This window comes from Papio anubis, chromosome 12 (assembly GCF_008728515.1).
Source record: "Papio anubis isolate 15944 chromosome 12, Panubis1.0, whole genome shotgun sequence".
In the NCBI taxonomy this organism is placed as follows: domain Eukaryota; kingdom Metazoa; phylum Chordata; class Mammalia; order Primates; family Cercopithecidae; genus Papio; species Papio anubis.
Genome location: NC_044987.1, coordinates 73,086,865 through 73,114,376, shown reverse-complemented (window position 1 = coordinate 73,114,376; position 27,512 = coordinate 73,086,865). Strand labels below are relative to the sequence as shown.

General features: G+C 34.9%; 1 protein-coding gene and 1 non-coding gene across 5 annotated transcripts in view; one reads left to right on the top strand and one right to left on the bottom strand.

The window, feature by feature from the left end:
* FAR1 (fatty acyl-CoA reductase 1) overlaps window positions 1-27,512 on the bottom strand; it is a 64,914-nt gene that overhangs the window by 9,848 nt on the left and 27,554 nt on the right. For 2 of the 4 annotated variants that reach the window (XR_002517062.1, XM_009186530.2), the window contains exons 3-10: window positions 22,700-22,875; window positions 14,920-15,099; window positions 12,119-12,296; window positions 11,185-11,229; window positions 10,942-11,069; window positions 9,903-9,970; window positions 8,261-8,432; window positions 1,089-1,218 (exon numbers count right to left, since the gene is read on the bottom strand). Coding sequence is in view for 3 of the 4 variants with exons in the window: in XM_009186530.2 (XP_009184794.1) it covers window positions 1,089-1,218; window positions 8,261-8,432; window positions 9,903-9,970; window positions 10,942-11,069; window positions 11,185-11,229; window positions 12,119-12,296; window positions 14,920-15,099; window positions 22,700-22,875 (1,077 nt within the window). In the remaining variant the exon portion in view is untranslated. Of the gene's footprint in view, window positions 1-1,088; window positions 1,219-7,804; window positions 7,962-8,260; window positions 8,433-9,902; window positions 9,971-10,941; window positions 11,070-11,184; window positions 11,230-12,118; window positions 12,297-14,919; window positions 15,100-22,699; window positions 22,876-27,512 lie in introns of all 4 variants that reach the window. The other 2 variants (XM_017948590.2, XM_003910195.3) reach the window with 2 other exon arrangements.
* On the top strand, window positions 15,355-15,461 carry LOC116269965. The gene has a single exon (XR_004177755.1). It is a non-coding gene; the product is annotated as a U6 spliceosomal RNA (small nuclear RNA).

Genomic DNA, 27,512 nt, shown 5'->3' with positions numbered 1-27,512 from the left:
GGCAGAAAAAAGATCATAAGGAGAAAATATGAGAGCACAGACACTGGTATACATATATACATATTACACACACACACACACACACATATATATATATATAGAGAGAGAGAGAGAGAGAAATCTAAATAAAAACTAAATGAACAAAATAGTATCTCATCATGGGGTTTAAACAGAGAACTGGGCTGGGTGTGGTAGTTCACGCCTATAATTCCAGCACTTGGGGAGGCTGAGGAGGGTAGATCACCTGACGTCAGGAGTTCAAGACCAGCCTGGCTAACATGGTGAAACCCCGTCTCTACTAAAAATACAAAAATTAGCCGGGTGTGGTGGCGTGTGCCTGTAATCCCAGCTACTAGGGAGGCTGAGGCGGGAGAATCACTTGAACCCGGGAGGCAGAGGTTGCAGTGAGCCAAGATTGTGCCATTGCACTCCAGCCTAGGAACAGAGTGAAACTCCATCTCAAAAATAAAAAAATAAAAAAAATAAATTTAGAGAACTGAAGTAATGTATTAATACAACCATTTTAAGTGAGTGGGAGTGGTAATCACAACTAAAACATTTTAAGGTTCTAAATAATATTAAGGAGGAAGCTATAAATATTGCTTAATTTAGTCTGTGTTAGATATACATGTTAAAACATCTAGAGTAAGCTCAAAAAGAACATACACAAAGAATTTAAGTTCCAAACTAACAAAGGGCAAAATGTGGAATAACAAAAAGTAAAAGAGTTTATAAAAAACAATTTCTTCGAGAAGCGTTTTCTCAAAACTCAAAGAAAACAAAGTGTTTGAAAGAAAAACACATAAAGATAAAATTCTCTCTGAAAGCAACATTAAGGGAAAAAAAGAATCAACATTTCAATCATGCTTTGAAAATACCTTTGCCACTCTAAAATATTTGTATTAGAAATGTTAAGATACAGCAATTTTATTTCACCACTAACAATTATGACTAAAGCTTTATGAGAGACTATAAATAATGGCTTTCTTGTTGCATAATAGCTGTGGAAAATATTTCTCAGGTTGCTAATGGTTCTGTAATTAGTATGCTACTTATTTTCTAATATAAAACAGAAACTACTTGCTTGCCTTTTTATCTTCAGGGTTTAGTTGATTCATTAACATATTGACATTGTCAGTATTCCAAACCCAAGAATTACTTGTGAAATATTCAAGAAACACCATAGCTTTGTGAAGACGAGTTATTGTTTTCATCATCCTGTATTGTAAGAAAAATTGACAGATTTATATTTTGTATAGATTAGGAAAAATCCTATCACCACCCAGGGTGCAAGTTTCCCCCAATATAGACATTAATATTAAAATTATAACATTTAATCATTAAGTGTACCAAATCAGCAGGGAATAAGAATATTTCTGCATCTTGAATGAACAACTTATAAATCCAAAAGGAAACTAAATGCTTTTTGAAAGCAGCAGCAAATGCATTTAATACTACCTAAACAGAGTTCTGCTGATATATAAAATTAATTCTCAAAGGAGACACAATAGTCTTAAATTTTCTACACAAAATACTAAGCAAATGAATGGATTCAATTAATATTTCGTTGCTTTCTATTCCTTAAACTACATTTTAATTCACAGCTGCATTTCCTAAGATTTCCTGTGAATTCATAACATACTGTGTTATATTTATAATTCCAACTCTTCAGCACTGCTGAAGCAAAGAATACAGAAATGTTCGTTTGCCACATAGTCAACTCTATTCATTTAAAAAAACAAAACAACTTTTCTTTAACAATGATTGGCACCACTCTTGATCATCTGGATGTGCTGTGAAATCAATGACTCATGCTGAAAACTATCTGAAACAGATACCCACTCACCTCCGCATACCCCACCAATACGCATCCTTATAGAAATAAAGGAGTGTGACACCCTTTTAAAAGTGTGTCTTTAAAGAAAGAGTGTGATTGTTTTTGAAAGTACAAGGAGCTTTAATCTTCAAATCTGTCATTTTATATATCATGGCTCACTGTAAGTCATTGATATCATAACACTAACTTAAGCAGTAACATCTATACAATAATATTTATGATAAGTAGGGAAAGGGAAGAAAGAACTTTTTGAAACAAAACAAACACCAAAAAAATCCCAACTTCTGTGAATAGAAAAATAATTTGTGGAGAAGTACTTTTTAAAGATTTCATTTATATTATAATAACAATTAGCATTATATGTATCAAATAGTTTAGACAGTCTCAAAATTAGGGGCTTTAGAAATAGGAGGGGCATGGAGGAAAATTACATTAGAAATGAGGAGGAAAAAAACAAGAAAGTATCATTAGCTAAGCAATTCTGATAACACATTCAATACATTTAGAAATAAACTATGAATCCAGAATACTGGAAGAAAATGAAGCAATATAAACTAGGTAAAGAAAAACTATATTTCATTCAATAAAGTAATTTCAAAATAAAATCTCAATTAAACACAAAATGAATTATCAAGCATCAAAGGTAGTTTTTGAACAGGGATAGTGCTGTAGATAAAAAGCATCTGAGGGGGAAAAACACATGCTGCTCTTAGAAAAGGTTAGGTGATTATTTTTTTCTAAAAAACAAAAAGATACAACAAATCTGTCACTAAATCAACCCATACTCTCATGCCAGTTTAGCATACTTAAATCTCTCTCACACACAGTTAACATGGTTTTCCTATATATATCTTATTAAAAGTTTTTTCTTCTTAACTTTTTTTCACTGATAATTCTCTCACCTAATCTTATCTTCAGATTCATTCAAGTGACACAGTCAACCCTAACATCAATCAGTAATTCAGCCATTCAAAAAATAATTGCAATAAAAATTGGGGAGGGGGAAGATATTTTAGAAGGCCATATATTTGTGTGTGAAATTTATAGAATATTTATTATGCAACAAAAATACTGGATTGAAAACAGTTGAGGAATAAGAAGAAATGTAAACCTTTGCATCATCACTCCTTGGTTAAACATACCACAGAACAGATGTTTATGACTACATTGCCAGGTATGTTCTGAATATGTATTTATTCTTTATTACGGCAACTTAAAAATAATCACAATCCTTTAGACTAAGGCAAGATCTTAATGATTCTCTAGTCCAGGGTTTCTCAACCTTGGCACTATAAACATTGTGGGTCTGATCATTCTTTCTTGTGGAGGGCTATCTTGCATGCTCTAAGATGCTTGTCACCATCCCTGGCCTCTAGGTGCTGACAGCAGCCCTCCCCCAGTTGTGATAACTAAAAATACCTGCGAACATTGTCAAATGTCTCCAGTTGAGAAGTATACAGATTAAAAATAGATATCTGGTTTAGAGAAGTTAAGCTAGATAAAGTTATGCTAGTTAACCAAAACATAAGATCATGGAGCCATTTTTTAAAAAATGTCAGGTCAGATGCTTACCTAGCTCACATTCAGAATTACGTAAACGAGTAAACTGGATGAAATGAATGACATGACTGACATCAGTCTAATGTAGAATTAGGCATTATAGTAAGGCCCCCATATAAGGTATAAAGTCTATTACTGTGCTCAATAAATTTCTGAACAAATGAAATAATATAAATTATAAGACTTTGTATTTAACATTTATAAAATTGTCTAAGTAAAAAAACCTTTATATTCCTTGTTGCCTTCAGACTATAAGCTCCCAGAAGTCAAGGATCTGTCCTGCTTTGATACTTAGAAAGCCTCACATAGCACAAACCTCAGGTAAGAAGACTGTTTACTTAATATTTCCTATTTAGGAAAGATTAATTTCCAAAGGTGCCTATGATATGATCTCCCATCCTACATGCCCACCTACAATACAATGTCACCTTGACTGTCTTCTCAATGAGAGTTGAAAATAACTTAGAACCAACAGAATGAGGTGGAGGTGACACGATGCGACTTCCGAGGCTAGGTCAGAAAAGGCGTAGAGCTTTCTGTCTTGCTCACTGAATACTCACCCTTGAAGCGTTCAGTCACCTTGTATGCTGTCCAACTCTCCCTGAGGTTGCCATGCTGCGAGGAAGCTCAAACTAGTCCATAGGGAGAGGCCACATGGAGAGGGTCTGACACTACTGGAGAGAGAGAGATGCCCAGCCACCCCAGCTACTGTCCCCTTCCCCCCTTTACCACTCCCTCCACAGCAAAGCTACTCCAGTCCCTGTCTGACTACAATCATTTGAAAGATCCTGAGCCATTACCATCAAGCTAACCCTTCTAGAATTCCTGACCCACAGAAATTGTGACACACAAATAAAATGATTGCTTTAAGACACTAAGTTTGAGGTGACTTGTTATGTAAAACAGATTAACAAATCTCAACACAGATCTCAATACTAAGAGGGTCTGCTATAATAAAAACCTAAAACATGTGGTATTAGCTTCAGGGTCAAGTGGTAAACAAAATCTGTAAGGCCTGTTAGGTGAGCAGTAGTGAAATGTGAAAGGACCAGGAAAACATTATTAATGGAAGCCTTAAAGGGTTTTAAGAAAGCTGTTGGTGAGGGCTTGAAGTAAGGACAACAAACTGTCACTTCTGGTTATATGGAATATAGAAAGTGTACCTAATAAACTCAATGATCTAGCCGAAATTTGCTGAAAGAGGGCAAAAGAGGACAAAGATGATCTTTAAAAAATGAATTATTTGAGTGGAAATTTGGAGGAAATGTACAATGTCAGCCAGGAATTCTTTAAGAAATGGTTTCTGAGCATAGCAGGCTAGGGAAGATGAATCCTTTGCTAAGACTTTAGAAAGACCTAGGTAGTACCTTTTAGAACTTTCAGACAGACAAAAGGCACTCTCCAAATCTTAAAGAAATGTGTAACAGAAACTCTTACTGTTCAAAAGGCAGGATCTAAGAGGCAAGGATCTAAGATCTAAAAGTGTTGTCCCACTTTTAGAGGACCCAAGATAGAGAAGGGCTTGTGTCAAAGAGATTTATGGGTATGGCTTTAGTCTAATGGATTGGATTCCTTGAAAACAGATACACCGGAAACCCACACAATTTTTAAGCAATCATGTCAGATTACATGTAAAGGGATAGACAAAAAAAAACAAAACAATGAAGAAACTGCTATATTAACGGTCAGCAAACCAGGGCCTATATACCAAATCCAGTCCACCAACTGTTTTTGTAAATAAAGTTTTACTGGGACACAGTCATGTTCATTCATTTACCTATTGTCTACAGCTGCTTTCATTTTTAACAGCGAAGATAAGTAGCTTCAACAAAAACCACATGTCCTGCTAAACCTAAAATATTTACTATATGGCCCTAATTTACAAGGAAAGCTTGCCAGTTCCTGCCCTGATCCTCTAACCTTTCATGGGCAGGAAGCAGGATAAGAAGGCTACTCGGCTGCACACAGAGCCCACAGGCCAGTTTTTATGCATAAAGAAGGATGACTCAGAGGGCAGAGGCAAGAACCTCAGAGAACTCCCAGAGAATAAGACTGAGCTCCTAATCAAGAAATCATCAACATATATCTGACTGGAATTCAGAAATGTTATAGACCAGTGTTTGCTGGGTGTCTCCCAATTTCTCTCTTTTTGAATAAAACTGTCTAAAGCCATTTCCTATGCTTACCATCATTTGTAATGGGTGTATATAAATCGTTGCTTTAGTTCACAGATCAATTCTTGAGGAACTATACTTGAGGAGCTATACTGACAAAATCACTCCTAAAGAGCCTCATCTTGTCAATCTCAATTGACCAGATTTAGAAGACAGAACCCTGGCTTCCAGCTGATGTCACAGGGATCTAGGGCGGTCGGGGGGTGGGGACGCGTGAAGGGGAAGGCAGGATGAGGGGGGAAGAAGCAACTGTCCTTTCCATGTAGAAGAAATATGAACTGTTTTGGCCAGAAGGTTGACTATAGCAGATTGTACTTTCCAAAAACGATGGCAATATCCTTCATCTTGACTACTTTCTAAATCCCCTTACTTGGACACAGGGCGGGGAATATCACACACCTTGGCCTGTTGTCGGGTGGGGGAAGGGGGGAGGGATAACATTAGGAGAAATACCTAATGTAAATGACAAGTTAATGGGTGCAGCACACCAAAATGGCACAAGTATACATATGTAACAAACCTGCACGTTATGCACATGTACCCTAGAACTTAAAGTATTAAAAAAATGTGCTATGTCAGGCACCAAAATAAAATTATGAACATATGAAAAAAAATTTAAGAAGATTTGTGACTCACTCGTGACTAGAAGAATGAGGCAAAAGTGATGCTGCATGACTTCTACGGGTAGCTCAAAAGGCAACACAGCCTCCACCTTACTTGCTAAAAGACTTCCCCTTGAAGCCATCAGCTGCCATGTAGGAAGTCTAATTCCCCTAAGGCTATCATTAATCCTTGCAAAGAACTACACGGAGAGATCCTTATGACATGACAAAGAGTAACATCGGTCCCCTTGCTATTCCATTGCCTCTCTGCCCACCTGCCTCATTCATCTGATCACAAACACACGAAAGACTCCAAGCCAAAACTGCCCAGCGGATTCTTTCTCAAATTCCTGATCCTGACAGAAATAATTGAAAGAAGTAATAAAATGACTGTTGCTGTTTTTAGCCTCTAACTTTGAGATGATTTGTTGTGCAGCAACATCTCCTCTGAATTGTTTAGTAAACTAGCTGCTCACTTATTTTTTTAAAAGTTTACTAAGCCCCCTTTCTTTGTGTAAGGCAATGTGATATATTTAACTTGTTTTATTTTTTGACCCAGTTTTTACTTTTCTGCCCTAAATTATAACAATCTTAATACAAACAAAGCATGCACTGCCATCATTCATTAATTTACACCTGCTTTTTAGCCATGAAAGAATGCTTCCAATGGCAAGTACTGCATTTTGCAGATCATTCTAGAAAAGTCTGAAAATATTTCTTTATCTGTTCTAAAGTTGTTCAACACCTCTCACATATTTCAATTAGCTAACATATAGGGTTAGAAACATCATGGAAAAGCGAATCCACAGACAATACCTACAAGGAACTCAGATCCTGATACACTGTAATTGGCAGATACTTCACTTTTATTTTTTGAGTAGTTGATGGAAGTTCTGGGATCAGCATCTTCTTTATACAAAAATACTCAAATCCTGAACTCTCCAATCAAAGACTCTACTGTAATGCCATCGTAGTTTAAAAAAATAAGTATTTTTATAGTATATCCCACTGTAATTGTGTGGTAAAGACAGTAGGAGATCTTTAAGTTTGTGGGATTTCAACAAAAACAAAAAAGAAAGAAAGTAAGGCTATAGCCACTATAAGAAAACAAAGTTTTCCATTTGTTATTAACTTTTTTTTTCATAACTATGCCATTCCAAACCTGGAAAATTAGTCAAAAACTGAAATAACCATATTATAAGCTGAATGCGCAGTTGAGATATTTCAAGTAATTTTCTAGAAGCATCCTATATTTTTCACATAAAACTGCACCATCCGTTCAAAGCAAAACTTTTGCCCTTAATCACCTATAATAACTCATCCCTAGGTTTTTAAGAGGGAGAGAAGGGCTCAATTTCAGCTTATAATAACTATGATAACCATGATGTAGGACATTTCCTATATTATGGAATTTTGGAGGATCAATGACCCAATACGATGTGGTCCATAGTTAGTGTCCCCAAAGACCTCCAAATTCTAAGAAATGTCCTAGCATTCTGATTGTGATTAATCAGGTGAGTAAATCTAAAGGTAAAACTCATGCTAGTGATTTTCCATCTCTCCAGCAAGCTTCCACCACCTTACCAATACATAGTGTATTTACTGCTATTCTTCTTACCGCGGTTTCTGACCTGTCAACATGAGTGCAATCGAGCAATAATGCAGATACTCTATGGCTGACACCCTTCCGATAATGGTGCGATAGGCTGTTGGAATTAAACTTAAAACTGGGGCACCTGAATACTTGGTTTAAAGGATTCATCTTGAAGGAATGACTTACATAATATCCTGTAGGAAAAATAAGCGTCAAAGCATTTTAAATATTGTTATTTAGAAAGAAACCTAAAGTAAGACCTAGAATTCAATACATGACGATAACTTATCCAAACTTTAAACAAATTAGAGTGACTTACAACACTACCTTTGCTTTTCTGACAAAGTCTTAAATTCAAGAGTCTTCTCATTCACAAAAGGCTATTAAGCCTTATCATAAGCATAAACAAATACAGAGTTAATATGCATTTTAGTGTAAGCATGGGTTGTTTAACAGTCAGAGGAACAGATAAGACAGAGCTAGTCACCATTACCTTGGGCTTCTTCCAGTCATCCTGAGGTAGATATCATACAGGAATGCTGGGGCCTTATGGCTTACAGCAATCCAGTAATGATATAAAAGATGATTGGAGGTTAGATTTACATTGGGCCGTCTGAAGGCCTGTTCGAGAGGATTCCTCTTGAAAGTGGAAATTACATGGTACTCTGAAGAAGAAAAGTTGTGTAACAGCTTTGATAATAACCATGTAATGAAGTTTTGAAAAAAAAAATCACGTTTTTACAATGCAAAATATTTTACCAAAGATGTCAGAGTTCGTTCATTTAAAAAACAAACTTTTCTACTCTCTAGTAGCTAAGAGAATATGGTTATTAGACTGCTAAACTCAAGTGGTTTTATAACTGCTGCTATTCATGAATTTTAATTAGATGAATGAATTTTTTCTAAAATTCACTCTTAAAATCCTTTTAATATTTTACCTATGTCAGTTTACAGTGTCACTTTCTATATTTCACCTCTCTCGATAGCTTCTTTCTTTCTGTTCCTCTTTCCAGACTCTTATTACTGTACTTACTTAAAAAAGAAAAGGAAAATAATCATCCTTTGCTTAAGATGCTTAAATTAACATACATCAACAGGCTTAAAACAACCCAAAATTAATTTCCGTTGTAATTTACATAGGCTATGTAATGTCAACACAATCAAATCTAGTATCATCTATATTAATACTTTACTGGAAATGTATACTGAGATAGTCACTAAAATATAATGCTCAATTTCAGCTTTTACTAAACTTTATGACACAATAAAAGATTACCAAAAAACCTAACTCATTAAAAATGTTTATTCTTAAAAGAATACTGAAAATAATTAAAGTTAAAATCACCTTAGATTTTATCTTTTTCTTATATGCTCTAATGGTAAATTTTACACTGAAATAAAAATGCCATAGAAAAATTCTAGGACAAATGTCATACAAAATTTACATTGAAATCAAAATTGTTCTGCAGGGGTAATTATTCAATTAGAGGTTAAATAAGATCTATCACTAAATCAATGCCAAAAAAAATTTTACTTTAAATTTGAACTCATCAACCAACAATTTAAAAATGATTCCATTTCAATGGGTTTTAACCATTTCTATTTAAGTTATACTATTCCTATAGAACTAGGAACACATATATCTGCTGTGAATCTGTGAATTTAAATAGATTAATAAAGGTTAATAGAAAATATTCTGGCAAACTGTATCCTACTTCCTAACTCCTTTATTTATTACTCTGAGTACCACTTGATATACCACCTCTTGTAAGAAGTGATACTGTCTATGGATAGGCAATATCAAGACCAAGGGTGCTCACAAGGGAGAAAAAAAGCACTGTTCCCATGCTATAGGTATCTATGAGGGCTACTGCAGATGGCAGCAGAAAAACAGCAAGGCTTAGACAAGGGTAGGGTGGGTGGGTAAGAATAGACAGCAGGATACTTTTAAATTTGTGAAACATTATTAAGGACCACAAGGTAGTATTGGTAGATATTACTTCTAAGATGACAATTAAGAACAAATTGGTAACTCAGTGGCCTTAATGTCTCATAAGTATTCTAACATTAAAACTTCAGGGAGCTTGGTTCTTTAAGATTTATTCTAACATTCAAAAACACAGGTAAAATCATACCAACTTCACCCCAGTGGAAGGGATTAGTGCTGCCTGTTGTACAATTATACACCATGATGTTTCTTGGTCTGCAAAGACAAAGATGAAACCAATTAATCATAATAAGAGGCCAAACATATCCAATCTAAGTCCTACATAGTATTCGAGAAGACATGAGGATGATGGGCATCTACCTCTATACTAATTATTATTTTTTTAATTATCCTTAAAAAATTAGTTTTTACGTTAATGACTATTTACAATTACCCTTTCTTCTTCCCCTACCAAAAAGAATTACTTATTAAAAAAAAATACAGACATTTTTTCTTTCACATTTTTCCTCCTTATATTATTAGGAATATCTGTTTTTAAACATGAGGAAAACATCAAACGACCTCAGCTCTTCTTGTCTTTTTCAGAGGATCTAGTTGAAAAAAAATTATGGACTAAGTTTCCTTATGCCAGAAACAACATATTCACATAATCCTATCTTTCTTTTTTTAGGACAGAAAATACTGATTATCAAAAATAAGGGTAGTTTACTACCTAGAAAAAAGAAGTTATTGGGAAGTTTAAAGTTTAAGTGTTACCTGTGAATGCTACTATTACCTTTTAAAGGAAAGATGCTCATGGGTTGATTAAAGCTGCTCTGGTTTAATCAATCATGTTTAATATATGTAATATCATGTTTAATACCATGTTTAATATATGTAAACTATGTTCTGTGAATTTCAGCTTTTTATATATACCAAGTTTTAGTTTGGATTAAAAAATCATCCTTAGGGGGTTTTTTTTGTTGTTGTTTGTTTGTTTTTTTCCATTTTTAACCTCTAGTGAACTTGTCTATCCTGTAAGTAATACATGAGCATTAACATTAATTTTTCATTACTACTGATGGGAGCACTTGCTATTGTCTGTGATAATACCAACTTTTGGAGTTGGCAGTGCTACTGCCTAAATATTGGTATGGCAATATCTGGACGGAGGGATTAATTAACATTACTCAATAGGTATGTCTTCCCTTTTCAGTTACTACATATTTAATAAGCGACATTGTCACCTCATATACCTATTAACTCCGGAATACCAGGCTGCCGCAAGACTCATGTTGACAACTACATCTACAGGAACAAGATCTGCAAGGGCATTGTTGGAGGCACGTATTGTTCGAAGAATTCCTTTCCCTGCCTTTGTTGAAATTAAAAACAACACCTTAAGATATATAAGCCATAGTGTATATTTAAAGATATACAAAAAGCAGAAAAATGTACAGAATATTAAATAAATCAAAAGGTTTACTTACCGCAATAAAGAGACCACTTGGTCCATTAAAGTTATCAATCCATCCCTAATACCAAAAATTTTAAAAGGGGGAGAAGCTTAGAAACATTATGAAGCTAGAGACTTATTATTTCAACTCTACAACCCCAAATATATACTTGGTAGCTGTCTTCTAAAAACTAAAAAACATACTAGATTCAGGCCACACTATTTCTACCAGTCCCAAACAGAAGCAGTCTTCCTCTGGGATCAAAAATGATTGAGTAAAATCATTTTCAAAGGGTTACCTACTACTCTTCCATTAACTCTCTGCAAAGAGAAATTTATAAAAGAGGGTTTATATTGTTAAATACTTTGGTAAAATTAAGCTTGTTCAAGTTTGATTTTATGCTATTTACTAATTCAGTATCCTGAGACTAGGGAAAATAGTAAATCCTCCTCAAAATTATGAATAAAACAGAAAAATAGAATAATTGTCAAAGCAACAAGAGATTCTGTCACTTACTACCATTACACAGACCTAGGTTTTGCCTAAATCAATTTACCCAACTGGTTTATATTTCTGCTTTCTCTCATTCCAGGAATTCACAAATACCTTAACACCCTGTACCTTTTTTAGCTTTGTGATCTACAGAGGAAGGGGTCTACCTCTTGGAAGATCTGCTTCTTTTTGGTACTAAGAAACAAACCAAATCTCCTCTGACTTAAGAAAATGTCACAGCTTCTGATTTAATTTTCAATTAGGATTTTTAAAATGTTGATCTACATTTCTATACACCCAGCATCACATTATAGAAATGAAAGTACCAATAAAATTAACTCTATGAACACAAAACAGCTTTGCCATGGTAATTCACCTTTAGTAAATAATACCTGTTCTTAAAGAACTGCCAGCTCTTTTTATACAACTTAAAATTCTCAACTCCAATTATTTACAAAGGTTTCTAACAACTTACTGGAAAAGGTTCTTTCCAACTGGCACCAACAATCGATGGCCTTACAATTGCCACATTTAGTTTTGCTCCTTCTTGTTGTACAACATATTCTGCCAATGCTTTTGTGTATATGTATGTATTAGGTCTGTCTCCTATCAATTTTGGCGTGATATCATTTACTAGGCCATCATCCATCCACCTGGTAAAGAAATTGCATACAAATATATTTCCAGATATTTTACTATAAAATGAAAAGCTACTTAATTGAACTTCGCACATTCAAACATACCTGTTGTTCTGACTCAAATCATTTGACAATTTTTACTGAAAAATGGAACTCAGTCTTATTTTTCTTAAACATCAACTACAGGTCCACAACCCCTTATCAGCAATTTCTATATCCAAAAAGATCTGAAAACTAAGAGTTCTTTCATAAATCATACGGTGGATAGAAAAATCTGATCTACACTGACTTACGGTCTTCTTTTTGATACAACTTAGTTTAAACGTTCATATATTTTATATATATATTTGATGAGGGATACCAACCCAGATCAAGTTAAAGTTTTTTCTTATTACATAGTACGTAAGTTATATTCCCTCTCTAAAGTCCAAATAAATTCCAAAATATATCCGAAACCTTTTAGAAGGTTGCAGATTAGGAAATATAGATCTGTATATAACCACCTAATGAAGTAACATGTTAAATTATATACAGTTACAATTAACATACATTTATAATGAACATAAAAGGCATAAAAGGCCTAGTATGATGAACAATAAAAATAAATTGAACCATGCTATAAAAATTCAATTAGTAACCTACTATGAAGTCAAAAAATTCCTCCAATTCTCTTTGAAGAAATGGTCTACTCTGTTCATCTGTAAAAGGAGGGTGGTATACTAGGTGGTGTCCATGGTTTTTCCTAAACTTCTATTCTAATACGTTATGTACTTGTTTTCAGTTCTAATATGTTATGTACTTGTTTTCAGTTCTAATACATTATGTACTTGTTTTTCCTTCTTGTCGATAATGTTATGTATGCAAGTAGACTCAGTATATTGCCATACTCTAATGATACCCATACTAATTGACAAAAAGGCATAAAATGGAGATCAAGATAAAATTTTCTTCTGTATATGGAAGTACTTTTTGTATATGAAAGGAAAAGAACATTAATTAAATTGAAGGGAAATTGCTACCCAACTTAGGAAAAATTCCACCATGGAGATGAGATTTGAAAAATGAAAGGGACAGTTGACACATGGGGGAAAAAAAACCTGCCTAAACTCAGGAGAAACTTTAGCCAGTAAGCCTTATTACTAGAACGAGTTTACAGAACAAACCCATGAGTCATCTTAAAATTATGTTACCTAGATTTCTTTGCAGCAAGGAAAGGAGATACAGCATTAGCTTACAAGTTCTTTTTCAGTTTCTCAGATGTTTGTATATATTGTTAGTAAGAGAAAAAGTAAAATGCTTCATTAACTTCCATACTCAACTTTTCCCACAGATATTAAACACTTCTGTCTATTGACCTATGAAGAAAATGAAGTAGATATTTGGGACCATCTAAGAAAACGAGTGAGAAAATAGAAATTAGGGAATTACAATGAAAATGTCTTGGTAATTTCTCATACTTATTTTTTTTTACAATCTGTTTCCTCATATTAGCAGGAAAGCCTTAAAGAAAAGACTGTGCTTATTTTAAGAGAAAGCAGCAGATGTTAACTAAGTAGTTAAAGCGGATAGAATCTCTGGAAAGAAAGGAGACTAAAAGAGACAAGGAAAAAGAAAGGACGAAAAAATTCAAAGATATTATATAAGGATTAACAAATGCGAAAATATGGTGGATACTGGAATGTTTATATAATTGCAGTCTATAGAAGTAAAACAGATCTCTCTTTTTCTTGGCTGAACCTTGTCTGTTTGATGAGAAAGCCTAAGCTGCAGCAAATGAGAACAAGGTCATGGTATACACTACCTTATTTAATCCCTATCTATCAATACTCACAAATAATTTTCATGTAATAATTGCTGACAAGATCTCAATCCTCAGAAAGATGATAAACAGTAAGACAAAGGGTATGAATTAAAAGACTATGATTCCTCTGATTTTCTAATAATTAAAGGCCCCTCTATAGATATACTCCATGGGCGGGGGGTGGTGAGTGCAATCCTTTAATAAATTAGAGGCCTGCTATTAAACAGGCAGTCATGGGTCTCCACAGGTACTTCTTGGTTGCTAAGATTGATTCCCTGAAAAAGAGAGCACCTAATATCACTAATAAGATGTTCAGGAGCCTTCCTCCAAATGTTACCATTATACTTGGTCAAAAGTGAAAACTACACATTGACTTCACTAATATTTATTTAGATATTAATCTATACAATAAAAAGAATACAGGGGATATGCAAAAAATTTTTTAAGAAAAGAGATAAACGTATGTGTGTGTTTGTGCATGTGTATATGGGGTGTGGTGACGAGTAGAGGGAGAAGAGCTTGAATCCAAAGGTTGTTTTTTTTTTTTTTTTTTTGAGACAGAGTCTTGCTGTGTTGCCCAGGCTGGAGTGCAGCGGCGCGATCTCGACTCACTGCAACCTCTGCCTCCCGGATTCAAGCAACTCTCCTGCCTCAGCCTCCTAAGTAGCTGGGACTACAGGCGCCCGCCACCATGCCTGGCTAATTTTTTTGTATTTTCAGTGAGATGGGGTTTCTCTATGTTAGCCAGGCTGCTCTTGAACTCCTGACCTCATGATCCACCCGCCTTGGCCTCTTTTGGGATCAAAGTAAATGTATATAAATTTCAAACAAACATACTCTAAAGAATCAATCAGCTTCTTGGGATCCACAGGTGGTGGATAGACGACTTCATCAATATGCTTTCGATTACAGTAGGCATATGCTGTTGATACATGCATGAACACTTCCAGATTCTTCATTTGTTGTGCAAGGAGAATAAGCTGTCGCGTTGCAATCACATTTAACTGAACAGCATCTCTGTTTAAAAAGAAAAAGTAACAATAGAAAATTAGGAAGCTATGTTATTTATTTTACCTGTTAAAAAGAAATCTTATTTTCATTAGAAAGGCAGAGAAACAGAGACAGAAATTTTTGTTTCTTTACAACTTAGCCTTTAGCTGTGATTGTGTGCATTTTATTTCCATATTAAATATGTTCACTCTATCAGCTGTGTTAAAAAAAATTTTTGATTATAAAATAAACTGCATTGCAGCACTTAATAATTAAAGTAGAGTGCTCGCTTTGGCAGCACATATACTAAAATTGAAACGATACAGAGAAGATTAGCATGGCCCCTGCGCAAGGATGACACGCAAATTTGTGAAGCGTTCCATATTTTAAAAAAAAAAAAATTAAAAAAAAAAATAATAATAATTAAAGTAGAAATTTAAAAATTATGTAATTGTCCAGGAACAAACAGATAATTTCAGTCTTTAGCTTCTATGCACACATTTTGAAGTCATGCTGGACTTATTTTTAAAAAGTATAATCTTGCATAATATGGATGTGCCTCAGGGAGAAAAAAACAGAATGGCTAAGTAATTTTAAAATGTTAAGGTACAGTCACTAATAAGGGTGATACAGCCAGAGAAAACTCAGAAACATTAAATTATATTAACATATAATCAAGAAAGAATATGTGTATTTCCCTCTTTGTAGCAATCAATCCAAACACTTTTCTAAGGCTACCTTATAAAACTCAAAGGGACATTATAATAAAACTGGTACATTTGTTACAAGGCATATGCAAAACCCCAAAATAATCTATATATTCCCTTCTTGGAATTTACTTGAAGTAAATAATTCCACAAAAGCAAAAGCATATAAGCAGAAAAGTTATCAATGAAGCATCATGTAATAATAAAAACCTAGAGAGCCCAAATATTCACTATGGAATATGGAATGACTCAATAAAGTAGGTATTTTATCACAATGAAAGAATATAAGTCACTAAAATAATTATATGAGGTCTATAAAAACATGAAAAATTTGTATGAATAATACCAAAAAAATACATACAATATGATGTGAAGCAGGATTAAAAACAAGGCTCTGGAATCAGGACTGTGTTCAAATCCTGACTTGGCCTACCTATCAGGACATAAAGTTACTGAAGCACTCAGGCCTCAGTTTTCTTACCTGGAAATGGGAACAGTAATGAAACCTACCTACTAAGACTGGCATAAAATTAAACAAATAGCTTGCAAGCATTTAGCAGTATTTCTAACATAGTCACCAAACAGGCAGTCAACAAATATTTCTTAAGGTAATGAGATGGTGGATAGATTTGCTTTGTATTAAACTTCTGTTTACAGCTTTTTAAAAACTGACCAAGAGATCTATTGTACAACATAAAGACTATAGTTAATATCAACGTATTGTTATCTTTAAAAATTATGAAGAGAGTGGATTTTAGGCATTCTCACCACACAAAGTATGAGATAATGAATATGCTAATTAGCTCATTTGACCATTACAATGTATACATATTTCAAAACATGTTGTACACAAAAACTTTGGTCAACTAAAAAAATAAAAACAAACAAAAGACTTAAATACTCAACACCAGTGAGAAAAATGGCAAAGTAATACACTGTTGTTGATACTACAAACTGACACAAATGATTTGAAGGAAACTAGGACAAGTTCAAGTACCAGGAATTACAGAAAAGGTATATTTATTAATCTAGTTAACCTGTTGAAATTAACTCAGAGGAAAAACTTGTTCTAATCTTCATTTTTCAAATAAAAAGAAACTAAAATTCCTTAAAGTTTATTCTAAGTGAATAATACATAAACTGTGGTATGTCAACATGATGGAATATCATCAAATCACTAAAATTATAACTACAGAAAAACTTAGAAATACAGAAATTGTTTCTATATTAAGTTTTAAAAATAAAATTAGAAAGTCTATATTTATAACAAAGAAAAATACTGTTCAAACACAAAGGAAATTTTTTTAAAAAACAAAAATAGTTTTCAGTACTTTCCAAAATTCTTTTATTTTCAGTATTTAAGAAAAAAATCCAACTATTGTTTTAAAAGGCCAGGATATGTCATAGATAGAATCCAGTCCACTTCACTGTAAAGCAGTGCTTTGATGTCTATCACATTTGCAAAACAATGGGGATAGGGGATAGGGAGGGTACTGTTTGGGAGAGGAATACAGAGAATATTTTGTTACAGGTTCCTGAGGACAGGACAAGTTCTGGGTCACCAGGAACAAGGAATAACTCCAGGAGAGAAAAAAAGTCCTGTGCCATATTTTTTCTTTTAATTTAATAGTATCCGAGACCCTATGAAAACATACTAGAAATAATTTTTTTTAATGAAATAATTGGGTTGAGCTCTTAAAATCATGGATGCATCTTTTTTTTTTTTCTTCCTTGTCTCAATTGAGGGAGAAAATCTCAATTGTTTAAGTGAAAATCCAACAAGAAAGACATTTCACACAGAAGATACTGTCCACTAGACTATAAGGGAATGCACTATTTTCTTTTGCATTTGCAAAACAATAGGGGCAGGAAGAGCAATGTTTTGGGAAAAGTACACAAAGGATATTCTGTTACATGTCCCTGAGGATGGTGACAGGGTTTCTAGGTCACCGAAAATAAGGGATAACTTAAGAGGAACACTTCTGTGCCTTGCCTTTTTCCCTTTGCATCTGTACCTGAGAGCCCAAACCTGAAGCCATTCTGCGCCCACATGAGTAATGTCTAGTATCTCTCTGCCAGGCTAGTTAACCTAACTCTGTTTTACCTCAATCCAATTTCTACTCCATTGACCTTCAGAATGAGACTCTGACATGTGATATCAGAAGTCATTTAGTACTAAACAAAAATAATATTTTCGTTGTTTTGGTCATACAGAGTCATAAATGTATCTTCAATAAGACAGGCTTTTGGGAGAGGGGTACAAAATGAGAAAGTCTTTGTAATTAGAATCCTTCACTAAATGAAGACATGGAAATCACTTCAAAGAAAAATTTAAGAAGAAAAAAAGCTCAATGACCTGAAATGCCAATACATTTTCTTGTTCGTCTTTCTTCTACAGGCATCTTAGGTTCTTCAAAGAAATCTATGTTGATAATATTTCTAACGACCTTAAATCAGGGTTCTCATACTTGGCATAACATATACCTGGCAGTGTATTAAAAATGCAGACTCCTGGACCTCATCATCAGATACTTTTAACACATGAAATGAGGTCTGGAAAATTATTTTAAATAAGTTCTCCAGGCCATTTTGACACAAATCTCTTTTCCACCCTCCTGCCTCTGAGAAAATATTGTCTAGATGAGATCTCATCACTACTGCCACCATTTTTTAAAAATCTTAATGAAAATACAGACACAGACATTTAGGGAACAATGAGTCAATCTTAGAGTAAGGGGCTCAGTCATCTGTAATTTAAAACATGTCTCCAAAGCTGATTCTGACAGCAATGGTCCTAAAGGGACAAAACAAGGTCCAACAGTGACTAAATCACACCTAAGACTCTTGCTAAAAACAAGAACTCTGGAGTATGATTCCAAAATTAAAAAGTCAAACTTTGGCAAGTCTAGGAATATGCATTTTTAACACACTTTCCAGTAATTCTTAAGATTCTTAATACTTTCTAAAGTTTGATAATCAATGACCAACAAACTCAAGTTTCTTGATCTTTTCTAAGCATCAATCTTAACTTCCATTCCTTTCTGAAAACCTTCCATATTCATACCTTGGGTCTTATCACCCAGAATTCTTCTATTTCTAAAATTTTGTACTATGAATTTTCCCCAAACCACACCATCTGTCCATCTATCTCTCCCTTCAGCTTGGTTTTTGTCCTCACACTCTCCAGTTTCTTGCCTCTCCATTACTGTCAACTCTATTGACCCTGTCTTACTTGCACTTCCTTTACTAGTACCTTCCCTTATACCAGATCCCATGATGAACTACTTAAGTCACTCCTTTGATTACCTTCACTTCTCCCCTCGCTTTTTTTTTTTTTTTGAGATGGAGTTTCGCTCTTGTGGCCCAGGCTGGCAATGGTGTCATCTCGGCTCACTGCAACCTCCACATCCCAGGTTCAATTGATTGTTCTGCCTCAGCCTCCCAAGTAGCTGAGATTACAGGTGTGCACCACCATGCCCGGCTCATTTTTGTATTATTAGTAGAGACGAGGTTTCACCATGTTGGCCAGGCTGGTCTTGAACTCCTGACCTCAGGTGATCCACCTGCCTCAGCCTCCCAAAGTGCTAGGATTACAGGCGTTGAGCCACCAGGCCCGACCCTCCCCACACTTTTTGTCAGTATTTCCTTATGAATCCTAAGCCTGATATCTATTTTTCACCTGTCTCAAGATTTAGGAACCACCACATCTGAAAATAAGTGAGCTCTATCTACCTTCTCTCAACTCTAATAGCATTTCACATATGTTCCTTAATAAATCCTTATTTTCTATCCTATATTATGGTTATTTTGCATATCCTATCTCCTCTAGATCACATGCACTTTGCAAATAAGATCTGTGTGCAATTTATGTTGGTTTCTCTCCCAAGGTATTGGGCTTAACGTTGTAGTAACATCTGAAAACTTCCTCCCAACAGTAAAGGCTTCATGCCATTTTTTATTTGTGGGTTAACTTAACAAGTAGTTATGAAGAGTAACTGTTAGTGAAACCCTGTCTCTACAAAAAATACAAAAATTAGCCAGGCATGTTGGCATATTCCTGTAGTACCAGTTACTAGGGAGGCTGAGGTGGGAGGATCACTTGAGCCCAGGAGGTCGAGGCTGCAGTGAGCCGTGATCTTGTCATTGCACTCTCAGCCTGGGCAATAAAGGTGAGACCCTATCTCAAACAAAAACAAACAGTAATTCTTTCATACGAAGTTGTTAGATGCCTACCGGGAGTATTAAAGAGTGTCTGACCCAAACCTAACGTCCTATCACCACTTGGATGTCAACATACATTAAAATTGCTTCCCAGAAATAATTTCAGTGTAATGACAAGGGCTAGATCAATGAACATACATGACTTGAAAAAGGAAGAGAAGAACAATGTAATATGTAAGATGCCTTCTGCTATGGCATCTCTAGTAAAATAAGAAAATAATAATGAGAAGGTGTCCTTTTCATTAATGGTAGCCTTGCTTACCCTAGGGGGACAGAAAGAAAGTTCCCTGAAAGTGCTGTACTTTGATTCTACTTGTAAAGCTTCCCTTTATGAGTTTTACCCTAATCAATGTTTCCTGTTCACCTTTCAAAGCATATAACTTCCCCCGTTAAGTCAATGAGGACTATACCACCATTAGCCAATATCTACATATGCTTTTCATGAAAACATGCTAAGCTTCATAAAGCTGTGTGAACTCTTTCTTTTGTCTATGAAGGAAATAATAAAAGCCAGAACTATGGGGGCAAAAAATCTATTATACTGACCACTTCACACTAATGAATTTTAGGAAAAGATAAAGCACCAAAAATTAGAGATCACATTCTCAATCTTGGAAATGCTAGTTAAAAACAAATAGTTAGACCTATATACAAAAATATATACACACAACGAAAATTTTAAATGTAAAAAATAAGGAGTTTTGTTAGTTTATGAGGGTATCAGTCCCTTTAAGATTTCTTATAGGTGTTACTTTTAAAAATAATTTGTAAAAGTCATTTGTATACAGCTTTATTTGAAGATTAATATATGTTCATAGTAGAAAAAATAATATGCAGGTAAGACTAAAAACCTACCTGTAACTGCAACATTCAAAGATAAATGTATTATCAGCAAATATAGAAAGACATGTACATAAATACATCTACACATATATTTTATGAAAATAAGATCATATTATAGTCCTAATAACATTCTTTTGTCACCTTTGAATCATTAACACATAACGGCTGCACAATATTTTACCTGTCGGCTGCACAGAAAGAGCTAAAAAATAAATAAAGTAACCGCTATACATTCAGATTTCCTGTCATGGACAGGCAAACAGACATCACTTAAACTTCCTGAAGGAAAAAAAAATAATCTTTTGAGAAATGTTACTTCAATTTTATAAATCAGGAAGCTGAGGCTTAAGGAGGTTAATAACTTACACAAACTCACCAGTAAATAAATGATATGGTCACGATTAGAACTAATGTATGTAATTCCAAAGCTCATGGCCCTTCCATTACAATGCTGCCTCAGCTTCCTCAAGCATACAATGAATTTGCCTATAATATTATAGTAGGTAAGGTGACCATGGAATAAAATAATTAATGAGAAAATACCTTGAAAACCCACAAAGGACTACTGCAGAGATCTAAGGGACTATTACAGTGCCCTCACCTGGAATACAGGCAAAACATACTGTAATGCTTTGGCACTGAACTGTCACCTTATATAATGTTGACTGATGTTTATACTTCCGTATTAGATAAAGACAATACGGGGAATAATAGCAAATCTTTTGTAATTAGAACTTAATTTTTAATATTTTTTTATTCCTAATTATTTTGTTTGTAGAGACAGGGTCTCATTATGTTGCCAAGGCTGGCTTCAAGCGATCCTCCCACCTCAGCCTCAGAACTCAATTTTTAAACTTCTAAAAATGTATTTTATTTTTAAAATTGGCATAACTGTACATATTTATAAGATACATAGTGGTGTTTTGATGCATACAATGTATAGTAATTAGATCAGGGTGACTGGCACATCTATCATCTCAAACACTTACCATTTCTTTGTTAGAGCATTCAGTATCCTCCTTTTAGTTATTTATCTTTAAAACATTTTAAAGAGAACGTTTTACATTTCAAGTAGCTTTGAAACCTATACCAAGTCTATACCATTTTAATTGGCATGAGACTATACAATTAGATTGACATTATAAAAACTGTGTTTTTAGCCACACTGTCAAAAAGAATGCTCTGAATTCAGAACCATTATTTGAAATGCATACTCATTACATTTTTTAGGAATAGTGGACATTTAGAGTCTTTTTCTTGCAACAGGCATCGTGAAAGATGTCTAAATTATTTTTTATTAATGTCCAACATACCTTGCCCCTAGCACTACCACAAAAGTTTGAAAACAAAAAAACTTTATTATTTTAATTTATAAGTGTGTGATTTAAATTTATAAGCAATTTTACCTTATCCTGTAAAACCTGAGCCTAATTTTGTTTATTTTCACAAGGATAGGATGTCAATTAGAAGAATAAAGCTGCTGGAAAGAGCTTTATTGAAAGCTCTCTTTCTTTATTGAAAGCTTCTCTTTCTTTATTGAAAGAAAGAGAAGATAAACACTATTAGTTGTTAAGACTAAGTTTTCTTCTACTCCATTGTTTGCCTCTTCCCTGTTGCATGTTTAAATTCATGGCAACTTCTTCCAATAAACATGTATTAGTTATCCAAGGTTTTTAAACTGAGAAGAAGAAGAAGAAAATTCTTTTAACACTTGGTAGGACACTGAAAGCCACAGTTAACATATGGCAAATAGTTTCAAATCACATTCAAAACAACTTGACTAAAAAGTAGAATTAAAATGAGATTTTTAAATAACTATACTGAAGTCCAAATATTATATAATTACCTGTACTTACCTTAAATTTTCATTAAACCTTACTGTAGCTGCACAGTGGAATATAATATTTGTAGAATCTATGATCACCTCTTTATCTTCTTCACTAAGAGCCAGTTTAGGTTGGGTGAGTTCGCTGTTGATTGCTATAATTTTCTCTCTAAAATCTGGATTTTCATCTCTCAATCTGTCAAAGAGCTATCAAAGGGGAAAAGTATTTTAGGGCAGTATTTTTCCACTTTCTAACACTCATTATCACCATTTTTTCCCACCAAGGATGACTATTTTTTTAGAAACTTAAACTATGCAATTCCTAAAGTTGCTATTCTTAATTGCTATTATTCTGTATAGAAAACACCCTATGAGTCCTACACTATCATCCCCATTTTGCAGATAAGGAATCTGAGACTCAGAGAGGTTAAGGAGTTTGCTAAGTACATAAAGCTGGTAGTTCAGAGTTGAATTTGAACTGTCCATGCCTTGGCTGATTAGATTGTATCACCCCTCAGAATAGACTTCAGCAATAGACATCAGGACAATGTTTAAAATGATCATTCAGATTTCTAAAATCTAGATCTTAATTTTTCACTTCACTTCATTTTTATTTTATTCCCTTTTGGTAGATTAGAGAAAAACATGATTTACATTCTACCTAAAATTTTAGAACAAATTTTTAAAAAGGAAAACAAAGTCAACACGTTAAAGGAAAAAGTTGGTAAGCAAATGCAAACTAGAAACTGAACAAACTTTGGAAGTATTACATATACAGGATTTAAGCTGCAAATTCAACATTCTTTAAGTGTACCCAAAGGAATAAATTTTGCTAGACAATCAGATCACAAAATGATTACAGTTTAAAGGCATATTCGATTGTGAGTCAAGTTAAACTTTTTATCCCAGATTTGACAGAGGAACACTGATGCTACCTCCAGGTCACTGCACTAACACATTTGAAGTTCATACTTGAGGTTTAATGGGAGTCTTAACTTAAGGAGAAAGACAAATAACATATCAGTGCTCACTTTTACCTTCCTGGATGACTTTAGTATATAACAGTCTTCTCGCTCCTACTGATAGCTTCTACTGCTACTTCCACTGCTAGCACATGACTTGAATATTAATGTATTCTTATATTAATAAAAACTTACTATTTCATATGAGCCAGGCAGGAACCTTCTAGATTCTAAAGACACAACGAAATGGCCGTTGGTCCAAGTAAAGGTACAATTAAAATATAGTGTTCTAAGTAATAACAGATAAGTGTTATGGGCCTGCATAGGAGAAACAACTAACCCAGCTTTGAAGGAACACACACAAGCTGGCTTCTCAGAGAAAATGACACTTAACAGCATGTGTGTGTGTGTGTGTGGTATGTGTGTGAGTTAGGGACAAAAGTGAGGGAGGAAGGCCCTGAAATTGCAAAGTAGAATAATAGTGTTTCTAGGCAGAAGAAGTAGTATGTATAACCCCTTAGAAATCAGAAAGCATTAACATGCTTGGGAAATTAAAAATAATTCAGTCAGCCTAGAACATAGAGTATGCAGGAAAAAGCGGCCAGAGTTGTATGGAGATAAGAAAGGCCAGATAACTGTGTCTTTTAAGCCATGTTAAAAAGATGAATTTTATTTGGGAGTAATGGTGAGCTACTGATAGATTTTTTTTTTTTTTTGAGATGGGAGCCTCGCTCTGTTGCCCAGGCTGGAGTGCAGTGGTGCGATCTTGGCTCACTGCAAGCTCCACCTTCCAGGTTCACACCATTCTCCTGCCTCAGCCTCCTGAGGAGCTGGGACTACAGGCACTTGTCACCACACCCAGCTAATTTTTCTTTATTTTTAGTAGAGACTGGGTTTCACCATGTTAGCCAGGATGGTATCGATCTCCTGACCTCGTGATGCCCCCAACCTCGGCCTCCCAAAGTGCTGGGATTACAGGCGTGAGCCACCACGTCTGGCCGCTATTGATAGATTTTAAGCAGAGAGGTGATACAAGCATGTTCATAATTTTTAAAAAATCCTTTGGCAGTAATGAGTTTTAGGATACTCTTGTGGTTACTCATATCAAGATATTTACTGGTCTGAATCAAAATAATGGCAATGAAAGATTCAGGATGGAACATTCAGGATTTTGGCCAATGACTGGATTTGAGAGATAAGGAATGCAAACTTCATTAGGGTAGGGTCCATATCTATTTTGCTCAGCATACAAGTCCAAGAGAGCAGATCTTGCCTGGCAAGATAAATACTTTAAACATTTGTTAAGTGAATAAATTCAGTAGACTGAGGAACACAGGGAGAGAAAGAAGTACTGTTTTGGAGATACAAATTCAGTCTTGTAACTGTCGAGTGTAAAGTGCCTACATGACACCCCAGGAAGACAGGTCTAGTAGAGGTGACTGGCTTTGTGGGTCTAAGTTCAGGGAGAGAGCTAGACTATCAATATAGATTTTATTAACCACATACAGGTCATAACTGAAGCCCGGGGAATAGGAAAGAGTTTATCCAGGTAGCAGCAATAATAACTACCCAAGATCCTAACTATATGAAACTAAATCTAAATCTAATTTAAAGGACACCCATTCATCTCACATAAAACAGAGGGAGGCTGAGTAACCATCTCACTGGACCTAGTAAGATATCAAGGCCTAAGCCTGAAACTTGAAGAATATCAATCCTTACAGGGCAAGCAGAGGAAAAGTAACCTAAGGAATGACTAAAAAAGCACTTTTTAACACCCTAAAGTCATATTTCTTCATTCTCCTGATTGCTGATGACCTTTAATTCCCTTTAATATCAGCTATCTATACCACTACCACAAGGACATGATCATGCTGCTCTTAAATTTGCTAGATCTTAAATGTGATATTCTTCCCTTCTTTAGCCAACATCTCTTTACTCAATACCATCTTTTCTGGTGCTTTCAACCCACTAGTACCCAATTAGTTCCTACTTTAAGTTTACGAATGCCTTTTTAATATCCTTGATTCTCTTTCCTGAATTTACTTCATGATCAACTACTTCATTTTAGTTTTTATTTTTTTGAGACAGGGTCTCATTCATCACCCATGCTGGAGTGCAGTGGCACAATCTCAGATCACTGCAACCTCCGCCTCCCAGGTTCCAGCGATCCTCCCACCTTAGCCTCCCGAGTAGCTGGGACCACAGGCATGTACCACCTTGTCCAGCTAATTTTTGCATTTTTCAGTAGAGATAGGGTTTCTCCATACTGGCCAGGCTGGTCTCGAACTCCTGGCCTCAAGTGATCCACCAGCCTTGGCCTCTCGAAGTGCTGGGATTATAGGCATGAGCCACTGTGACCAGCCATGATCAATTATTTTAATTCAATCTTCATCACCCAATGGAGTTTCTGTTACCTGAGACATTCCCATAAATCAGTGGTTCTCAACCAGGGGTGATTTTGGTCCCCAACAGACATTTGGAGATGTCTAAAAACATTTTGGTTGTCACAAGAGGGAGTGAGGCCAGGAATGCTGCTGATAACCCTATAATGCATAGAATAGGCCTCCAGAACAAAGAACTAGCCAGCCCAAAATGTCAATGGTACTGAAGCTGAGAAACCCTACTATAAGTCAATGTCCCATATGGTGGTATGTGCTCTTGGAATTATGTTCTTTATTCCTATTTCAAATCAGGTAGACCATACCTAAAATTTCCTACTAACTTTAAGTGCACACGCACTGCTATCTGACATAAAAAGGGCTCATTTTTATGGACTCACCAGCAATGCTATACATAATGGAGAATACATGGCTTTAGGATTAAGTGGTAGGATATGCCAGGAGGTAACTGAAGGCATAAGATAAAATTACATAATTTCATAAAGTATCAAGTTTAGTCAAATATTTGGGGAAAAAACTTTTTTTATATTGAAAATAACAGCTGTATGTTCAGGCTAAACCACTGAAGTTCAATGAAACCTCAGGCTCTAAGTAGAAAATACTCATTTTCTTAGGCTTGGTGTGGAAGAAATTTTAGAAGCACTGCTCTAAAGACCCTGAAGAAGATGCCCAAGTCTTCTTCATGTTTTACTCAGACCCTCAATTCTGGCCAGCACATCAACTTAAATATCTGTTCCTATCTCCTCCTGACACGACTATCACTTCCTCTTCCTTCCCTCTTCCCTCTTCCCTCTTAAAAACTGTCTAAAAGGCCAGGAATGTATCTTACTTATCCCTGAATTCAACCCCCTGCAACAAGTCAAACCCCCAGGACTAAACAGTCACAATAAATATCATCTAAAAAATAAAAAGTGAGTCAGAACAAATAACCCCTCACAGCGGGGAGAGGAATATTAGGAGAAAAATTAAAACATACCAATTACAAGAGGTTCATAATAAAAATGCCAAGATGAGTAAACAAAGGGCAAAGGGCAGAGACAGCAACAAAACACACATGTAGACATTTTACTTAGAACAAGTCTTGTGGTTTTATAGCCCCATTGATGACTCCTTCCTTATAGGTTTTAAGGGAAGCAAAGGATTCCAGAAGGGTTCAGCAAAGAATCAGAGAGAAAAAATGATTAAGGGAGACTAATGTCGACTAATTTGAATAATTTCAAAGTATAATAATAAATTTTAAACTTCTAAGAAAGAATCTTACATCCCATCATTAAAAAATAAAACCAACATAATGAGGAATATCTGTTGCATGGTGTCAAACAAATGCTAATGGGATATGACAATTAATTCCAAAGAACTATCATAAAGGTATATGAAGTTCATTCAAAGTCAAACTCTAGTTGGTTGCTATGAAGAGGGTTGCTACAGTTTCAGGATTTTTTAAGAGGCCTATAAGAATGTAGATATTCAAATGAGTGTT